The sequence below is a fragment of the Malaya genurostris genome, chromosome 2 (genome assembly GCF_030247185.1).
Source record: "Malaya genurostris strain Urasoe2022 chromosome 2, Malgen_1.1, whole genome shotgun sequence".
NCBI lineage: Eukaryota > Metazoa > Arthropoda > Insecta > Diptera > Culicidae > Malaya > Malaya genurostris.
Window position 1 is genome coordinate 291,084,835 of NC_080571.1, and position 21,776 is coordinate 291,106,610.

A 21,776-nucleotide genomic window follows, 5' to 3' on the forward strand; every position below is an offset into this window, starting at 1 on the left:
ACCGGCAATGTTTGGTTCACAGCCTGAACAAGTAAGCCTAGCAAATTACTCCCTTTCATTGCGATAGTTTGAAAATGTGGAAGAAGATCGTTTCTGGCAACGCTTTATGCTAGTTGCTACGGCGCAAAACAAGTTTATTTGTTTATGTTTTCCGTTGCTGTATTGCAACAAATTCAAAGGTATACTCCAGCTAATCGATGGATGAAGAATTGCGATATATTTTGGCAGTGATGGGACTTTATTTCATAAACGGGCCTTGATGTGGAACATGGGTACGATTCGTATACGAACCACGGAAACAGCGATTAGCGCTCTACACGATAAAATAAAAGTTAAAAGAGAAACAAATGCAAGCTGTGTATGCGTTTTCCCAATAGTCACTCATCTATGCGTGACCCAGACAAATTGATTATATCCCGAACGGTGGCAGACACAGCAGTTTTTCTCTCACGATGGATAAACTTATTAATTGAATTATTTTCTATTAGTATTATGACGTAAAGATTCCCCGCATTCAGCAGATGTTGGAAAAATTCCTACTCCTCTCACGGGAGTGATTTGCAATGAGAAGAACGGATGGCTACCATAACGATTCGGTGAACAGTGCCGAGACATTCTAACATATAATACTGAGCAATTTCCGAAAAGCCAAGGAGCAAATTTCTGAAAAGCCAAGGTGGACAAAAAACAAAATCCGATATGGAATAATTGCAATTATACTGCAAATAAAAATATTATTTTTGAATATTAGTTGTTGTATTCCTAGAAATTAATCGATTTTAAAAAATTTAGAACGTCAACAAATGATTTACAATAGTAGATTACAGTATCAAATCTAAACTTGATCAGTTTTTTGGAATTATCAACCTTTTTTCATCATATCGAAACTGTTTCCATCAGGATGAATTCAAATCGGCTTCACGTGTTTGTCCACTTCCACAAGCAAATATCAGTACTCATTAATGCTCTTGATTAAACCGGTGATTTCAAATCCTTCCTTATTCTTGACCGTGACTAGTTTATCTTGATGAAGCCATACAAACAATGCAAATCCTCGCATCGAACTTAATTAAAAAGTCCTTCAACTTCAGAATTTGCGTCAGAATTTGTTCATATCTCAAATGTGGAAGATTTGTACCCATTCTCGAATTGAAATCACGAATCAGATCATCTAAGTAAACTGTCGGAGTCGAATTGCTAAGATGACTGTGACTTAATAATACAGCCACCAATTTTCGTTACCTCATTCGCATATATATCAATCGGTCATTTCCAACCGATCATATCCCGGTACACTTTCATGAATAGCCTTAAATATGGCGATCGCAACCAAATGTTGAGCTAGCGGCAACCAAAACAGACTAGACAGTGGAACATGCAGTTGGATTGAGAACATTCCATATCACTTTGGAGACCGATTCCGTTGGTCTGCCGGCGAGGAATGACGAATCCGTGAGTCAGCCTAGCATTTGAACGATTTCCATTGAACTGCTAACTACGGGTAAATAAAGTGATAATATGCCAAATGTGTACGTTTTGAGATTATTGTAATAGTCACTTGCAGAAAAATCAATAGGCATTTGATTCTTATAAATTGGTTTCAAAACGGATGTGAATATTATTGGAGACAATGATTCGCTTGAGAATTACATAACCATTCTGCCCGTTTTAAGAACATTGCTAGCGTCTGATTAATCTGTGCTAGGAAATCAGTTTTGCATTTGTCGGTTCCCATGATAGTTTTTCTTAAGTAACATTTCAGTGTGTTTCCAAAAGTGCTCTCCAAAACTGATCTATAGGTAAATAAACTCTTAAACCCTGCAAGTAACAGAACGTTAATAATAGGAATGCATACAATTAAAATTCTCACCATATCTCATACACAACAACATAGTTCAAGTTTATTTTTCACTACAATAAACAGTAACTATGGTGAACTTGTTCTTACCCTTCAGTGTTGCTAGTTTTATAGAAAACTCGTTAAAGTACATTGTCACTCTGACAGTGTACCATGACAGTGTACCGCACGATGCAAAATGTGTCCTTGAAAATTTGTCTAAGTATTCCGTATTATAATTTGTATTTGCTATCGGTATATTCGGAATGTTGAAAGTCAGGATAAAATAATCTAATTTGAGGTTCCTGTCTGTTAATCCGCGGTCATACTGCAACCGAAGAACTACAGCCAAAGGAAAAGTTACTCTAGACTCTGAAGTAATTCAGTCAAAAAAGTGGATGAATAATGATAGAGACATAACTAGATAACGTGAATACGAATAAAACTAGCACGTATCTTCACACTTCAGAATATCTAAAATCATTGTCGTTAGTTGATATATTGTGTGAATCGTGTAAGGTTTCATTTCTTTACTTTCTCAAACCGTACCCGATCGAAAATATAAAATTTTTTCCCGTATCCGCCCTGACCAGAGAATAAAAATTTCTTCCAAACTTGACCCGTACTCGGAAAAAAATAAAGTTTTGTACCCGTACCCATTTAAAATGAACAAATCGTCACCCATAAACGACCCGAATCCAGCAAACATTCGGGTTTCGGATACAAATACCCAAAGTTCGATCATCTGTAATCGTTGGATCGTTTTTGCGATCATTACGCCCTTAGACAAGTACATACATCATGCGCGCCAAAATAGTAACACCAAATACAAATTATAATACGGAGTACTCCGACAAATTTTCAAGGACACATTTTGCATCGTGCAGTACATTGTCATGATACACTGTCAGAGTGACAATGTACTTTAACGAATTTTCCATACAACTAGCAACGCTGAAGGGTAGAAATCAATTCGTCATAGTTACTGTTTATTATGATGAAAAAGACGGAAACAGATTTGGTTTCGAAGCGAATCGATAATTTGATGCGCCAAAAAGTGGAACATTTCACTAAGTTGTACCCTGCAGGGAGTGCGATACAACAGTGTGACGGGCCACATTCTCAACGGTTCAATTTGAACTCGTCATTTCGGATTAATAAAATCTCGTGATGTATCTATGGTAAGTATTTCTGAAATACAAGAGCATTTAATTTCGCTTATAATTCATTGGAAACTTTTTGTATGCAGTTTCAGTCACCTAGACGGCTCTAATTAATTTAACGCAAGAATCGCGATCGTGCAAAGCGTGATTTGATGGAATCGTCTCTACCGGCGTCCGCAATGAAGGAGACTTGCACACTTCAGCCACTGGAGTCGTTTCCCGTTGAGATCATCTGCCAGCGTCAGCCAAATGCGGACCGCGTACCAGGGCTTGTATTGTGAATCCTCAAACGAACGAAGCAACAAAAAATATCTGCTGTGAACACTTTGCTTGACATAGCTGAATGAGAGACCTATATTAGAGAGAAACTGGATGCGTGAGAGTATATGCTACTGAGCAGACCAATTCCCCTTGCCAAGTAAATTGTCTGTGCTCTCATTCTCAGTTAACACATGAACTAAGCAATCCATGACAATGTAATGAAATGAAGGGTTCACTCTCGTTAGTATTGTACGAGAAAGAAGACCATGCCTCACGGTGTGCTACAAGACGCGAAGCAACGTCATATAGGCAATGTTTACGGTTTATTTTTAAAAAGTAGGTTTACAGAAATCATTTTTAACATAATGTTCGCAATTTGATCACATTTCAAACAGACTTTAAACATTTTATAGCAGAAATTCTGCATTTGAGCCCATTTCAAAACGATCCATTTGTTTCTTGGCAGTTTACACTGTGTACATATCCTAGAAACACTAAAAGCAATGTTCTTTAAATTAATATTCATCGGAACTAAAAGTTATGAAACTAGTTTTCTCATAGGCATCTACAATATGAGAACCATTCATCAAATGCTAACCTCATGAAGCATAGGTCTCAGCAAGCGGGCATATTCATGAACTAATGAACGAACGAAGCAGCTCTCCTGGCTTGGGTTGCGCTGTGAATTCTACCTGACATACGAATGTGTGTGAATAGCACAGATAGTGAAACCCTTTCGTTCATATTCGTTGCTTCAATATGCAAGCCCTGCCGCGTACCCAATATTATAATTTCTATTAGTGATAATACGAAGTGACTTACCAGGGCTGTTTTGTGTACTCTAAGCTCATCAATTTTGACGACCTAAGTGATATACTTATCATCATTTTTTCATTCATACTCAATTGCATTTATATTATTGTTCAGTAGGAATCACACGATCGTCAGCACATTAAATTTTCATACTCGACCCCTCTTTTGAAATGCTACTTTTAAGACGAAATCAAAATATACGTTTTTTGTCTCGTAATCGAGTTTGAACATCATGAAATATGAAATAAACCGATTTTATAAAAACATGAAAATGGATTTATTTGCAATTGGGGTCGCCTTCGACGGGCAACAATCTTGAACTTTACCGAAACGAGCGAATGGTATTTTTGCGATCAGTGAATGGATTTCAGCCGAACCATTATAGTTCTCGTGACCCATGCTGGTCAAGATAACGGTAAGATTCGAATTTTCTTCGGCCCTAGCTCACAAGCTAAGCTTTTAGTCATCGCATCCATTATTTGTATTTGCTTATAGTATGTTCACATTAACGCTGATATCAAGTGATATACTAATATACTTGATATCCGATGATATCATGTGCGATATCACTTGATATCCCATACAATTTGATGTAAACGCAATAATAGTGTTTATTAGAGCAACGATAAACAAATAAGTTTGTTTTGCACCGTAGCAACTAGCATAAAGCGTTGCCAGAAACGATCTCCTTTCACATTTTCACACTATCGCAACGAAAGGGAGATATTTGCTAGGCTTACTTGTTCATGCTGTGAACCAAACATTGGCGATTCGTTTATAAGGGACTTAGGGGTATTATTATTTGTATTTGGTAACACTTCGCATCTATACAATTGGCGTTATATGTTGGATGAACTGAAGATTTATTTCGCTCCAAGCTGAGAGGATCTTCTAACAGTCATACCAACCTAGAAAAAAAATATTTCGAAGAATAAGGTTTCCGCACGAAATATAATTCATATAAGATGATATGTTGATCAATATCGAGATCCGGAGTTTGTTTCGGGTCAGTTGAGCTGTTTTCCATCATAGTATCGCATATTTGATTAAGTTTGCGCGTCCTACAAGTGACATTTCATAATATACACAACGAATAACACTATTGTAATAACATTTTCTCACATGTTGAGATCGGAACTAAAATTTTTCATTGTTTGGAACAGAATCTTATATATGTGTGTGTTATCAGTGCGCCACACATTGTCAACCATTCTGGTAGCAAGTCGCATGAATTTAGTTTATGAGAGAAGCTAAAAATAATAACGTATCAATAATTATTAGACTACAAGCAAATCACAAAGCACTCACCAGAGAGTAATCTACCCATCGTTAAATTCAATTGTTTATAAATCAGAAAAATTTTCAACTGTTAACTTTAACATTTATTTTAAAAGTTTTTCTTGTTGGATTTATAATTTTTTGAAGCCTTACAAAAGCAAAGTTGGACCGACGACACGACCAGATACTCAGAAGAAAAATTGGAATAAAAAGTGTCCGTTAGCGATTTACCACCAGTTACCACAAATATAGCGACCCCTTGATAATGATGAAAATAATCTTCTTGAGCAACACTGTTGTGGTTGTTACGAGCTTGTTACCATGGTATCCCAATAGTGCAAATAAACATAAACAAATGGAAAAGTTATATATTCAGCGGGATACTATATTCGGGAATACAGGCTCAGTTTAACAAATTGTTTCTGTATGGCTTAGGATGAATTAGGTCAAGACAAAAACCTAGCTGGATAACGAAGCCCAAATCTTATTTGCTGAAGAACATTTTCGATTTCAGGTTCGATATTACCGGTACTAGAAGTGTTAGACGAAGAAAAAAAAATTGCAACGGAGGATTTAAAGAAATACAATACTGGTCATGAAATCGGACAATCGAGATACTACAACCAAATACAAAATATTTGATTCAACAGGTATTTTCAAAGGTATTGGCACGCCTGATGAATCGAAAATCGTGAAATTTCATTTCGTAGCTAACGAAATATTGCTTTTATAGAAAACTGGAAAAAGAAATTTCCTAAATGAATGAGATCACGCAGTAAAGGAACTGTTATCAAACTCGCCAATCCTTGGCATTGTGTATGCTCAACATGTGAATCAAATATTAGTAATATTGAGGATATAAAATGTTATATTAATTAAAACGAAGTTAGTTATGCGTTCTACTCAGTTTTCGATTAACTGAGAATGTTTTATTTGAATCATGATAACAAAGGCAAACGATGCTACCCTTGAACTGCAACGAATTTTCAACTACATTTTTTTCATATATTTTTAGAAACTATATAAATATACAAATAATTGATCCCAATGTGCTCATATGCTATCTTCTGTAAAGTTTTTCGATGATTGCTCTCGTTGCTTATGAAACAATCATAATTTAAAATTATAAATATGTCCAGTATATCCAATATGTCATTTTCAAAGAGAGCGCTTTGAAATCTTCAAACATAAGTGTTCTCCGGTGCTTATGTACATATTTTTAAATATCCGAAGCATATGAAGAACATGCAATAACTTCTTATCTTCGAATTTTCTAGTTCGGTTCAGTCGTGGCATCCCAATAATCAACAGACGATGTTAGTCTACGATCATCACTACCTTTTCTCTCAGTATTGTCCTCATTCTCCAGGTTTTACGAACTATTATTCAAACATTAAATCATTTTATTTTGTCTGTTGAACGTTCATGGTTTATCTCAACAAAACTATTCTTCAAATTTCGACAAAAATAATTTGGTTTGATAATAAACACCAGTTTCTACGGTGTAGGTAGCTGTTATTAGAAGTAGAGTTGTTTATTCTTAGTTGCCAGTTTTTAATATTTTTCGAACGATTCAATTTTGACATTACGAGTTACTGGGGGGTAGTTAAATTTGCGATACAGTTTTGATAGACGAGTGGCAGGTTGTGTCGTCGGTTGGACGTTTTTATTGGCACAATAATATTGTTTTGTATGTAGAACATGTTTTTTCTTACACAAATATATCTATAAATGATTTTACAAGTGGAAATTTGTTTTCCTTTGAATTTTGACACATAAACTTGCAATCATCATTCTCGCACACCTACGCCTATAGTTGTGAATCACAACGTTAGATTACCGATTGAAGAATCCAACCAACCCTATTGCGATCGCTGTGCTGCTCGAGTGCGCGCTTTGAACTAAGCGATGATGATAGTTTTCAGATTTTGCTTGAAGATTCGAAACAAATGGGGATATACAGACTTTTGCAACCCAGTCTGAAGATATTTGATATTTTTACCTGGCATTTCTGCAATAAACGATCATTATAATTTCAAATTTTTCGACGAATACTGGCGTTCGGAGACAATTAAATGCAAGACTTCAATTATTGATTCAATTTTAATAGAGAAAGGTAATATTATTAATCGTATTTCTAATGAGAACATTCAATATGACAACTTGATTATCAAACGACAGCATTTCGATCATACGTGAATACTTCGATGTAATTAGGTTTTCTGACAGCTCACTTACAACCACAAGTTTCAAAAGAGATTGGTTTGTTTTCATCAGGAAACGCCAGCATTAAACACGATTCAGACAATTAATCAAATTCGGTCGAAGTCAACAATAATTTAATGATTTTATTTAGCCGGATATTACTCACGTACTGGACGTAAAAATGTTCGTTGACGTTGTGTGCCTCCATAAGAAGCTTACAATTACTGTTGTTGTTCCGTAACCGTTCCATGCCGGTGATAGTCGCCTGATGCCACGTGTGAGGCGTTCTTACATATTGTTTTGTTTTCATCAGGAAACGTATTGGCCACCCATTTTTCACTAGAGTCACCGTTCATTTTTCACCGGGCATAGAAACCTCATTACGCATATCATCACGGTATATCAAGTGCTATCAGCGCTAATGTGAACATGGTATATGATTCTGATATATTCGAGTTTTTCCTTGATCCCCCAATCACAGTCACAGCGCGGGTGGCCACCAGTACATAGTAAATCGTGAACCTGGCATATTGACAAACGTTCAGTCGCAGGGGTTATCGTTTTGACAGCATAATATTTTATTTACTGTTATTAGAACTAAAAAAATTTGTTTGTTCATTTATTTGTTTAGTCGTTCAGTTATTTGAAGTTAGTTGATAAAATGGGAGGTGGAGACTTGGTAAATAAATAGTCAATAGTGTCCTTGGTAAAAAATGGGTTTAACGTTGACTCGTATTTTCAGAATACAAAAAAGTCTTGGCATCCGAATACATTCAAAAATCAGGAACGCGTCTGGAAGGCTGAACAGGCAGATGCTGCGGAAAAGCGCAAACTTGCTGAGTTGCAACATGAGATAAATGAGGAGCGAAACCGAGAGGAACTGAAAAGTATCGCCAAAAAATCTGGATTGATAGAAGACACCGATGGAGATCGAAAGCTTGAATGGATGTACAAGGGTCCACAGGTTAACCGAGAAGAATACCTGCTGGGGCGCACAGTCGATAAAACCTTCGAACAGCTAGATGCTCAGGAAAAGGCTGGTCCAAGTGTAGGAATCAGTCAACCAAAAAATCATGTGGAACACGAGTGCATTCCGTTCTCGATCAGACAGTATAAGGGTTTGGAGGGTATGGAACAAGTTGATATGGCACGAAAATTGATGGAAGATCCGCTGATGGCCATCAAACAGAAAGAGGTTGAGAGCCGTCAAAAGATTCTAGAGAATCCAGTAAAGCTCAAGGAATTGCACAGGCTGCTAAAAAGTGATCGGAGCATACAGGACAGAGCAGAGAAGAAGAGTAAAAAGAGTGAGTTTTTTTTGTGAACAGGTTTTTATGAGTAAATATTAACGGTTTACTATTTTCAGAAAAGTCGAAAAAACAGAGAAAATCTAATGGGACCGACTCAGATGAGGATAAAGACTTGGACAAAATTTTGGCAGAAAAATATAAAAAAGTACAAACGGTTATAGGAGCAGAGCAGAGTGAAGATGTAAGCTTAGACAAACTGCTTAATATGAAATATCAAAAGTTGTCTAAAGAGCTGAATAAATTGGCAAAACATAAAAAATCGAAGAAGAAAAAAAGAAATCGAAGTAGTAGTAGCTCTGCAGATTCTGAATCTGACTCCCGGGATAACCGGAAACGTGAAAGAAGACGTTCAGACTCAAGGAATAAATATTCGGGACCATCAAAGCGTCGTGAACAAAGCTTAGAATCGGATTCAAACTCCCGGTACAATCGAAGGGATCGAGGAAGACGTTCGAGATCAAAGGATAGGTATTCTGGTTCATCAAAGACTTGTAACCAAAGTACTGAAATGATGCGACATTCGAAGACCTATGACAGGTATCACAAGAATCAAGATGATACAAAAAGAGACCATCGTCGTTCGCATAGTCGTGATCGCAAATATTCTTCAGCACTTAGAAGCGACCAATCCAAAGATCGAAACCGCAAACCTCCGCAAACTGCCTCGTCAAGCTCGAGCTCTGAATCTTCTCCGCAGGAACCGCGTCGTAATGACGAGTCCGATGACGAAGGAAGACCACCGATCAGTCGAAATTTTGGGCTTGTATCAGCATCTGGCAAAAAACTAGAGCTTAAAAAACGAGATGAAGTTCGCCTTTACAAACGGGACGAAATACGAGCACATCAGTCGAGTCAGAAGCCATCCTGGAGTCGTCCGGAGAAAAAGAAACCTCTGACCGAGGAGGAAATCGAAGCCAGACGGAAGGCAATGCTGCAGAATGCCGAGTGGAGGGACAACGAGCGACAGAAAAATGTTCGACGTTACGAGAATGAAGATCGCATGCAGGAACAGAAAGATACGGAGAAAAAATACGATAAGGATTTCCTGACGAAGCAATTCAAGCACGCGGTTAGTAATGAAACGGTCGAAAAGCGAATCAAGTCGAATCGTAACAACATACAGCGAACAGGTGGCGCAATGAACGCTAATTTCGCTAGAAGATAAAAAGTTTTCTGTTTGCAATAAACTTCATGTGAGGAAAAATAAACTGATGCTTCGTATGCTTGGAAAACATGCCCCGATTTGCGGCGTTTCGTCAAACGTTCCGTTATGACAAATGCCTTTCCAAATTAAGTTATATAATGTATTACAATCTAAACCGAAACCGAAGGCTAATTTCCTTTCCGCTTTTCTCATGTATCCCTTCGAAAACCAACTTTTTCACCAATGCCCGAAAGCAAAGTTCGTTTGAGTTTGTGTGTTTATTACGTAATGCAAATATGCACTCGATTGGTTTCATACCAACTATTTAATTTTATTTGGATCTAACTTTCGGTTCCAGAGATACAGGAAAAAACATTGTAAAAACGAAACTAATTCCTTAAATATTAATAGTATATCCTTCTAATTTTCTTAACCCGTTGAATATTGACCAAACAAACCAACTTCGGCTATACTGGGGTGGAATCATGTAAGGTGATAAATGACTATCACCTCTTGGTGATAACGAGGTGATCACCAGAATGTTTGGAATCATCGAAGGTGATCACTTTTACTATCACCATCACCGGTGATTGAGCCAACTTCACTCCATTTATCACCTGTCAAGAAACGTAAATTTTTCAGCAGTAAAATATGAATGTGGCGTATACCCATATAATATTTTAAAATCTAAAGTTTTATTCCTTTAGTTTTCAATTTTTTTCATTAATTCGAGTCATGTTTATCAATGATGATTTGTATGGATCGAAGAGTAACGTTGAAAAAAATTACCTGCGCACAAACAAAAAAAAAAAATCACTTATTGATTTAATTTAGCGCCGATGTTTATTTTTCAATGGAAATCAATGTCACAGTCAATATTTTGGGTTAAATTTGCTAGCTTTGAAATGACACGAATTGTTAGATCTTCTTGATGTTTCACAACGGATGGCATTCCTCTCGAATGAGGAAGATCCGTTAAATAATTTCTTGTATAGTTTTCATTCACTTTACATGGCATTTCACAGAGCTTTCAAATGCTACCTCCATTTTGGAAATTTTACCCACCGGTACTACGAATATCCACTATGATTAGCAGCAACTAATTGTCCAAAAATATTGCCTTATTTAGTTCAACTCACAAGAAGAAAATTAAGAACGCAGTTTAATCTTTTTTACTCGTTCAGTTGAACGAGACTGATATGTCGCTTACTAAGTCACGGCCATCTAATTCTACTGAAAATGTTAGCATAGATTTTTTTATGTTACGTTATTTGCAACAGGAGATGTCTACATTCATAAACTTATCACTTTTCCAGAAAGCAATTTATTTTTGACTTTACGAATACCCCAATGATATTCCTTCAAATAATAATTATAACATAAATGAATTGATTTAATTGATAAATATTACCGTTCATTCTATGAATTCTTTAAACTATATAAACTAAGTTACTTTTCATTTTGGTATTTAATTCTGACACAATATCAGTACGAATTTTATTAAAAAATTATCCTCTCCGACCAATATTGGTAGGTTGTTTATATCAGTGGCTTGAAATTCACCTAACGGACAATAATTTATAAAGCCACTTCTCAAAAAATCAAATCACTACTGAAAGTGATAACTAAATTGCTATCACCTCCATTTTGACATGAAGGTGATTAAATCGTGGTGACTATCACCTTACGTAATGCCAATGTTTGATAGTGATGTTAGCCTCTCAGCAGTGGTGACAGAACTTGGTGATTATCACCTTACATGATTCCAAATTTTCAAAAGTGATAATCACTTGGTGATAATCACCTTACATGATTCCACCCCTGATCTCTGCATCCCTGTTCCGAATGTTCCAGACATAGAGGTCCCTTTCCAGTTTTAGAATTATAGGGTAATGAGTGTTCAACCGCATTAAAAAGGACTCAAAACTTTTCCGAGTTTTATACACTTTATAAGTGGCCAAGCGAATCGACTCCGACGAGACCGGTCCCCGGTTTCCGGATCCGAATCAAATGGTTAAAAAATCAAAGTGGAACTTCGATTTCTCGTATAAACGGCAATGAGAAAGGTACCATTACGCTACTAAATAGATTAGCACTGTTTTTTTATCGTTTTACCCTGTTCGAAATTAATTTTGTTTAATTTTATTTGAAGTGGTATAAGTTTAGTGGTTTAGGTTTAATTACTGAGTTGCAATAGTAGTTCAATTAGAACAATTTAAACTAACTGTGGAGCAAAAAAAAATCATGTACATAGAAAGCCGTACACACTTAGAAAATTTCGGTAATATTTTACCGAATTTTTTAACAGCTGACTGTTCGGTAATTCAATTGACTGCTGAGCGTTCGGTAATGGAAATTTTGTTGACCTGTCAAACAACTACCGAAAATTCAGTAAATTCAGTGGTGTTAACTAACGGACGGTTCGGTAATTTTTTTTTGGTTTTGGTTGAAATTAAAAATCAATTTAAAAGGTTTTTGGACTTCCCAAATAAATACCACTTTTCATTCATTGATTACGCTTTTCTATTTTGGAAATGTGCATTCCTTGATTTTTCACTGCAAAGTGTGAAAAAATTTAGCTCCAGTCGTCATTTCGGTACTAACATGTGATTAGGGCATATCGTGCGATATGCCCTTTTTGAAAGTTACGAAAAATAATGCTCATTACTCAAGTTTTAAACATGAAATTCAAGCATATTGCGCACAATTTCGTTACTACCGATTTGGCAAATACACAAACTTAACAGCTGATCGGTGTTGACAAACGAGGGGAAACCAACTAGTAAAAAAAATTTTTACATAACACAAGGGGTGTACAGATAGTAAATAGTTCGCGCGGTACAATATAGGTGGAACTAGTGCATCACGAAAAATTATTTTTATATGAATTTACTCATACTGTCATGTCTGTTAGTCTGTGCCCAAATCGTGGTGGCGCCTCGTGTCGATCGTGGTGACATCTGTAAGTGTTCGTCACGCTGATTGAGCAAATTTTACACCCAGTTCATGTGTGAGCCTGTATATCTGTTATCTGTGGTCAAAGTTAAGACCAAAATATACTCAAGATGAAGTATACGAACCCTCGATGGCTTCGGTTCACTTTCAAAACTATATGTTGACCTGTAAATTGAGATTCGTTTTAAATGTTGCTTAGCAATATTAATAGTTTAATTCTCAGATTGAAGTTGACACATGTCGTTTCATAAACAATCGATCGATTTAGTTCCAAGAGTATACAATAAGTCAGAACTTAATTTTCGTTGTTGTCTATAAAATCAGTTCTGAACAGGTTAGTTGATTGTCATCGGTATAGCATTGAAGGTATTTCAGTAATCTTCAATGATCGATGATTTTTAAGATAGTTTATTTTTTTTATAGATCATGTTTTTTTTAAGAAATACGAAATAGTAGTTCATGTTTTTTTTAAGAAATACGAAAATGTGCAAATTTTGTAATTGTTACTCAATTTGCAGCTTCTAATTTTATGCACGTGTTTTTTTAAATAAGACGTGTTTTCAATTTGCCCTTTCAATTTTTAAAATCCAAACAGACGCTCTTTCAGGCCGCTACATTAAAAATAACCTTCACAATGGCGTACGGTTTGGTATTATCTCTAGCTAGATTTCCGGATAGGGTTTTCCGGTGATCGAACATTCACTGTGAGAATGCCTGTCCACCGGAGTACACGGATACAAATGCATTGCCGGTACCATGATTGAGAAATCATGAAAATCATGAAACATTACTACTCACGAGACCATGCTTATTACTGATGAGCAAATCCCATGAAAATTTCCATGATTTAAATCATTTTGATCATAATATCATTAATGATAGGTATGATCTCATGAGAAGACACGTTTCATGATTATCATAATTCCCTAATCATGATACCGGCAATGGATTTTTATCCTTGTATATTATAATATTTTAATCAGCATTTTCAACCGTCGGATGCTAAACTGAACGCCGTTTACTGCACCACTATTTGATATTTAATATGATATATTTATAAATAATAAACAGGCTATCCATGGAAACCATCATTACCATTTAATTCTAAAACTGAGGGGTAAATCAATAGATATTTCCGTACAAGTCACCGGTTCACGAACCGTGACCAAAAGTTTTCCTTATGGTAGGTAATCTTGAGTTTATCTTTGGCTAAGAGTGAATTCCTCCTAGTATGAATTGAACTTTAAAAAGAAATTCCGTTTGATTTTTCAATGAAAAGTTTAACCAATTTACACACATATGTACAGGGTCCGGCACTCGAAGTGTAACCAACTTCAGACCGCTCGCGCAGCTGACGCACGGGCATCAGCTCTCTAGAAATTTGCTAAATGATAGTTCGGAGTTGTATTGTTTACAAGCGCAAGAAAGCATTTTGCCAAAAGTGAACGCGAAAAAAAAATCTTGACTTGAGAGAGCGAAGGAGTTGCTTCGTTTGGCCGAAAGCGGTCAATTTCCGAACATTGTGTTTTCTGACGAGAAAATTTTTCCAATTGAGCAATTCGTAAACTCTCAAAACGATAGGGTTTACTTGACCGACCGATCATACGAGAATTTGAGTCATCGATTGGCCACCAGGAGGCAGCACCCGCAACAGATAATGGTTTGGGCCGCTGTAACCGCAGATGGGCGCTCTCCAATCGTTTTCATCGAGCCTGGCGTCAAGGTAAATGCGACATATTATCGGGAAAGTATTCTGGAGGTTACTTTGAGGCCGTGGGCAGACAAACATTTCGGTGGCAGACCATGGACGTTTCAGCAGGACACAGCACCGTCTCACAAAGCTCGAGTGAACAAAGAATGGCTGAAAAACAACGTTTCGAACTTCATCACGTCCACACAATGGCTCTCGAATTCACCAGATGCGAATCCAATGGATTATTCTCTTTGGGCCATTTTGGAGAGCAAAGTCCGAACTAAAAGGTACACCAGTCTCGAGGCGCTGAAAAAAGTTATCGTCCGCGAGTGGGCCTAAATACCTGCAAGTCACATTCGGCAGCTTGCGATTCGTTTTTTGACCGTCTCAAGGCCATAGTCAAGGCAAAAGGTGGTCATATCGAGCAAAAGTGAATTGATTCTGAATTTTGTACAGGGTGATTTTTTAAGAGCTTGAGAACTTTTTTAAACAATAAAACGCATAAAATTTGCAAAATCTCATCGGTTCTTTATTTTAAACGTTAGATTGGTACATGACATTTACTTTTTGAAGATAATTTCATTTAAATGTTGACCGCGGCTGCGTCTTAGGTGGTCCATTCGGAAAATCCGCTTTTTTATCGACAAATTTTGTTCAGCGATGAGGCTCATTTCTGGTTGAATGGCTACGTAAATAAGCAAAATTGCCGCATTTGGAGTGAAGAGCAACCAGAAGCCGTTCAAGAACTGCCCATGCATCCCGAAAAATGCACTGTTTGGTGTGGTTTGTACGCTGGTGGAATCATTGGACCGTATTTTTTCAAAGATGCTGTTGGACGCAACGTTACAGTGAATGGCGATCGCTGTCGTTCGATGCTAACAAACTTTTTGTTGCCAAAAATGGAAGAACTGAACTTGGTTGACATGTGGTTTCAACAAGATGGCGCTACATGCCACACAGCTCGCGATTCTATGGCCATTTTGAGGGAAAACTTCGGAGAACAATTCATCTCAAGAAATGGACCGGTAAGTTGGCCACCAAGATCATGCGATTTGACGCCTTTAGACTATTTTTTGTGGGGCTACGTCAAGTCTAAAGTCTACAGAAATAAGCCAGTAACTATTCCAGCTTTGGAAGACAACATTTCCGAAGAAATTCGGGCTATTCCGGCCGAAATGCTCGAAAAAGTTGCCCAAAATTGGACTTTCCGAATGGACCACCTAAGACGCAGCCGCGGTCAACATTTAAATGAAATTATCTTCAAAAAGTAAATGTCATGTACCAATCTAACGTTTAAAATAAAGAACCGATGAGATTTTGCAAATTTTATGCGTTTTATTGTTTAAAAAAGTTCTCAAGCTCTTAAAAAATCACCCTATATTATTTTTACACATTTTGTACTTTGAATTAAGTAAAAGTAATTTTCCAAACTGAATTTATGGCCTTTTTAATTGGTTACACTTCGAGTGCCGGACCCTGATAAGACGTCGAAATGTTGATAAAACGATGTTTCAACAAAGCCTACTTTTGCAAAACATGTTGTAACACCACTTGACCGATTAAAAAAATTTGTGCTTTGCGATATTTTCAAAACAGTTGTGCTCAGTTATATTACTATGTTATTGTGATGTTAAAGAAATTAATTATTATGTCGTAGTGGCTATTAATTACATGAGTGACAGACAAAACCCATTCCCTAACTGTGAAGCCTAATGCAAAACTCAGGGTGCAGTCGTACATAATACAATCCGAAACATGCCCATTAATACACATTCAAAAAACAACAAACAACAACGGAAATTAGGTTAAGCATGTCTTTCTACTATTCGCTCCTCATATTTCTTTATTATTGCGACTCATGGTTCGGCTTAGTTAGATTCTTTGAACAGAACGATACTCTTGAATATTCCTAGGCAGTGGAAATGATCCATTCTGACCAACTAAATTTCTATCCCCAATACACACGAAAACAGCGTCTGCTTTTGATGATCCCTCGGCGTCTTCTCGTAAACATTTTTTTTTTCAGTGAGATCCAATGGAAACTCAACCCTCCTCAACTCGATAACCAGTAATAAGATACCGAAGTTGGGAGCGGGCGACCGGCATCCAGCATAGCACAATACAACACGCTACATAAGGCAAAAAATTAGTAGAAAAGCGCGCAGCAGCATATTTTCGGCTGTGCGTTCATGACACTACGCTATGCTCAACTTCTACGCACTTTTTGTTTTTCGGTGTGTCGAATTTATGCTCCCCCCTTGGTGGGTCATTGAACTCTCCTATTTTCTTCTCGAGTATTTCGTTGCTCGATGTCACCGGTCTCGGCCGGCCGAAATAGGGTAAGGTGACACCTGTTGGACGGCTTAGATAGATAACATTTTTGAAGGAAATAGTATCTTTCTATTTGATGTAACACGGACCAGCCAATCCAAGCTGAAAAAAAGGTTGTTTTTGACCTGAATAATGTATGAAATTATAGCAACAAAATAAATTTACTTTTAAATATCGTTAATAATCGACATGGTAATAGCATTCCAAACATAAAAATTACTGCCATGAAATTTTCCTTAATGTAAATCACACTTAAGCTAGGAAGTAATAAATCAAATAGCCCACAGCAAATGTATCATAAATGTGCTTTAAAACTATCGAATTTGCTCTGAATGAAACTGTCATCTAATGAACACGCACACACACACAAAATTAGATATATGAAAGAATTGAACTTACAATAATGTTGTAAAGAAAATGTTTGAAAGCAATATTAAGAGTGTATTCATGGTTTTATTCTAGTATTCCAGTTTTATTTTTAGTCCAGTTATTAGTCTGAGTGAAGGGTTTCATAGAAGCTTATAAAACTAAGATATTACTTGTCAAAAGAGGCGTTCATTATGGTTGTCATAAAACAGGTAGTGATCGAAAAATTAATTTCAAAACTCCTATAAATTATAATCCGAACCATAAGGCATTCGAATTGTTACTTGGGTAGTGTTACCTTAGGTATACGAGTGTTACTTGATACAGGAAAGTAAGCTATACAAACCAAAAACTTAAATCATGGTCGCAAGCAGATACCAATGAGGATTTTGATGTCACCTGAATCGATAACCCAAGTAGCAAATATTGTTCAAGTACTGAATTTTTAAACTTCGCTGAATCCCAGCGAAGGAATAGCGCACTTTTCTTGTTTGATGTTCAACAAGTTTCTTGTTTCATATGTTTCACAACAGTGATATTTGCGAAGTGAAAACCGGAATTGAAACTGCTCAAATGATCTTGTCGTACAGTCAGTTGAAAAACTGGATGTGGAACTCAATCCACTCAGGTTTTTTAGTTGGTTTCACAAGCAGTAATATGAATGAATCTTACATCCCTTACAAAAATGTGGTGAATCAATTGTCTCATATCTAACAAATATAACCGATATGAAGCAATTGTGAAACATGCCAATTATAAAAAGTTTTAATTGCTACTTGGGAAGCGATCTGCAACAAAAAGCTGATAACAAACGCAAAGAAGGCCAAAGCACAAAAACATAAAAATAATGCAACGACAAACCCAGCAAAACCACTGTGCCCGTCGATGGATGGCGCCAAAGTATCGTTGGTCTAGATTAGTAAAATTGGTGATGAGCCAAACCAAAACAAAAACAATACGAATCGTTAAGTTACAGCTTTGGAAAATTTGTATGAAATTTATTGATAGAAGTATAACTTATCTGAAAACTTAGAATAATCCGTTGCTATTATCAAAGTTACAATCCATTTGGTAACTTGTCAGTAAAAAATAAAATAAAATTTAGCTGAAAAAGTACTTAAAATTATTAATTAAAAATAGGTTGTAGTCATGGTAGCAGTTTCTAGCATGTTGTACGAGGACAGAAAGAATAAACTAAAATTTGTAAGTAACACAATTGTTATGAAATCAAGCAAATTTGAATAATTGAAATGAATTGCAGTTTGAACTGCTGCCAACTATTGATGAATCCAACCAACTCTTCTGCGATCGCTGTGCTGCTCGAGTTAAAAACTAAGCTATTGTGATTATTTTCAGATTTTGCTTGAAGATTTGAAAAAAAGCCAGATTTTTACTATTTTTCTTATGAATCGAATACTAACATACAAAAACGTGTGAAAATTTGGTTAAAAGTCAGTAAGATTCAGTAACTTTCCTTGGTATATTTGATTGATATTTATGGAGAAATCGCAAGATGAAATTTTAAATTCGAAGAACTGAGGTTGGGTACTGTTTTCATATCTGGGAGATTCTTTGTTTTTATGGTTGAATTTTGAGACTAATTGATAAATTACGATCAAAAATTGTTTTACATTTACTCATGTTTTATCATCTGAATTAAATCTGTATATGAACTGAAATTTTCAAATTTCATCCGAGTTTTTCAAGTGTATAAGAAAATTTTAAATCATATGTTTGATGACAACACGTGAATGATCATTTTTTTACCCATATTTGTAAGGTTTTGCTATCTGCATTCGTTCAAACTCGAGTAAATTGAAAAATTCGGCCCAATTTTTTTCTAAATACTCGGGATATGTCAAAAGAATCACCATAACGCTATCTCGTGGTGATCACTCTGATTGGATTCTACAATTGGCTGCTACAAAAAAGAAGTTTAACCATAGCTAAAAAGGGTAATTTTCATTGACTCAAAAGATACCAAAATGACGAGAAATTACTGTCATTCTCAGCTTCGCTTGCAAACTATGAGAATGAAATCCATGTCCAGTCAATGACATAAGCGGGAGAGTAGTTTCAAAATTGTGTTTTTTTTTCATTTGCCCTTTCAGTAATTTTCAGTTTTCAGTGAAAATCCCATAGTATGCAGTGTCCATATTCATCCGAAGCTGTGAGAATCGAAAATGACAAAAAAAGGTTTCACAATAACTTTTACCTGTTGGTGCTCGGACTTGTTGTAGTTTTGGTTTCCAAAGAGGTTCCGAGATGTAATTACTTCGATTTGTCATATTTTAGTCACTATTTCTAGCCAACCGTCACAGATTTTCAATACATCAAAGAAAGAATGAGAATTGAAATTCTGCTGACGCTCCCTGAACACGTCAGTTTGGTTTCGTCTTGTCATAGAGGAAAGAGCGACGTTGGCAATTATTCTCTCTCATTTTTTCAATGAGAAACAAAAATGCTTCGTCTCTCTTCGTTTGTTCTGGTGTCGGTCATTTACGAATGAGATAGTAAAATATTGAAAATGATGCTGTTGGATTGGATTTTTTCATTGAGAATGCGTGACAATTTTAAGCTCTGGGTTTAACATTCTTGATTCGAACGACCAAAAAAATATGTAACTCCGAAGAAGAAACAGCAAGAGCCACAAACTACTGATTGCATCATTTGGTGCAAGAAATAGGAAAAGAAGCAGAACCGGAACAACGCTCACTTGCGTTATGTAATCATGACTGACGGATTTTCCATACGCATAATCTACAATTCCAAATAAATATTATTTTTCCCTTAAAATATTATGTTTTTCTTTGCGAAATAATACAGGAACGGTTTACATCAATATTTGTTTTTTCCAATTTGTAAAGTGGTTCGAAATTCTATACGATTTTTCAAAATGACAAAATGAACCTTTTGTTATAATTCTTTCACCTTTGAACTACATTCGAATTTTAAACTTCGGCAGATCCTAAACCGTGACATCTTACTTTTAGTTTAACCTCCAGTTTGGGAAAATTACGATTTTCGGGTAAGTAATCAAACAGAATCAAAGTGTGGTTTGAAATACCCTACTTTCCCCTAATATCAAGAGAGTGTATTTATTGATAAACAAATTAATGTATCATTTGCCAAAATCGGCTAAAAGTGACGGAGTTTATGCTGTTTTTTCGTAACTTGAAAATATGACCTAGCATGCGAATCAGAGAATAAGAAATTAGGGCGAACCTTTTTGAATAACCCCCCGATACAAATGCTAGGTCATATTTTCTAATTTGTACGTATACCAGCTTGATCAAAAAGTTGCCGGAATTTGTTCAGAAAATTAAAAATACAAGATTATTCATCAAAATTGATATTGTCCCCTTTAAAGTACTCCCCATCGACTGCAATATATTTATGCCAGCGCTTGATCGAATCCTTGAAACATTCTTTATATTCAGTTTTCGGTTTGGCCATCAGAGCCATCTGAGATTTTTCTATAATCTCATCTCAGATACTGAAACGCCTTCCACGTAGCGGATTCTTGAGTCGACCGAATAGGAAATAGTCGCAGGGAACCAAATCAGGTAAATTCGGTGGTTACTGCATGGTATTCGTTTCGTTTTTAGCCAAATGTTCACGGAAAACAATGACATTAAGGAGTGTATCGAAAATAAGCTATCCACATACATTTGTGTTGTACGCATGTATTTGTGATGATTTTTATTGCTCAGATCACAGCATGCTGTGCGTTTGGCTGTCAGTTTTCGTTTGTTTACTTGTTTGTGCGGTTGAAATTCTGCGTTTTCAAAATGTCGAGTATTGAGAAGGCAGTGAAAATTAAGATTTCGGACACATGGCGCAGTGAGAAGGGTATTACTAGGCGAAAATTGGCGAAGCGGTTTGGAATTCATCATGTCAGTGTTAAAACCATCATTAATAAGTTTGGGAAACACTATTCTTTGGATGAGCCACCAGGAAGAGGCAGAAAATCCGGTTCTTCCAACCCGAAACTGGACCAGAAAGTGGTATCTCTAATCACGAAGAACAAATCAATGTCAATACGTGATTTGGCCAAAAAAAGCAGGAACGAGTGTCGGAATGATCCAGGGTGTAAAGAGGCGATGCGGACAGGTCGATTCAAGTGGAGAAATTCGGTCGGGATGTACTGGCATAGCAAGCAATATGTTCCTGTGGTTTGAAGTCAACCATTTTTTACACTACCGGAACTATAAAGGCAGAAATCTATCCATCTGAATGTCTTTAGAAGAGATTGCTGTCTTTACATAAGAAGCATAGCACACCTCCACTGTTTTGGCCGGATTTAGCGTGTGCTCACTATGCCAAAACCACTCTCAATTGGTTTGCGGAAAAGGGTATAAATTTTGTTGAGAAAAAAATCAATCCACCAAATTTCCCTCAGGTTCGACCGATCGAACGT

The 21,776-nt window shown here is 36.4% G+C and overlaps 1 protein-coding gene across 1 annotated transcript; it reads left to right on the forward strand.

The window, feature by feature from the left end:
• Positions 1-8,103: 8,103 nt before the first annotated feature.
• LOC131430567 (pre-mRNA-splicing factor CWC25 homolog) lies at positions 8,104-10,075 on the forward strand. The gene is made up of 3 exons (XM_058595635.1): positions 8,104-8,236; positions 8,300-8,864; positions 8,924-10,075. Exons 1-3 carry the CDS (start codon positions 8,219-8,221, stop codon positions 10,030-10,032), a joined length of 1,692 nt encoding a protein of 563 aa, XP_058451618.1. The 5' UTR covers positions 8,104-8,218; the 3' UTR covers positions 10,033-10,075.
• The last annotated feature ends 11,701 nt before the right edge of the window (positions 10,076-21,776 follow it).

Coding starts and splice junctions, on each gene's coding strand:
- LOC131430567 (XM_058595635.1), top strand. Junction 8,865..8,923: donor AGAGAAGAAGAGTAAAAAGA/GTGAGTTTTTTT, acceptor TACTATTTTCAG/AAAAGTCGAAAAAACAGAGA.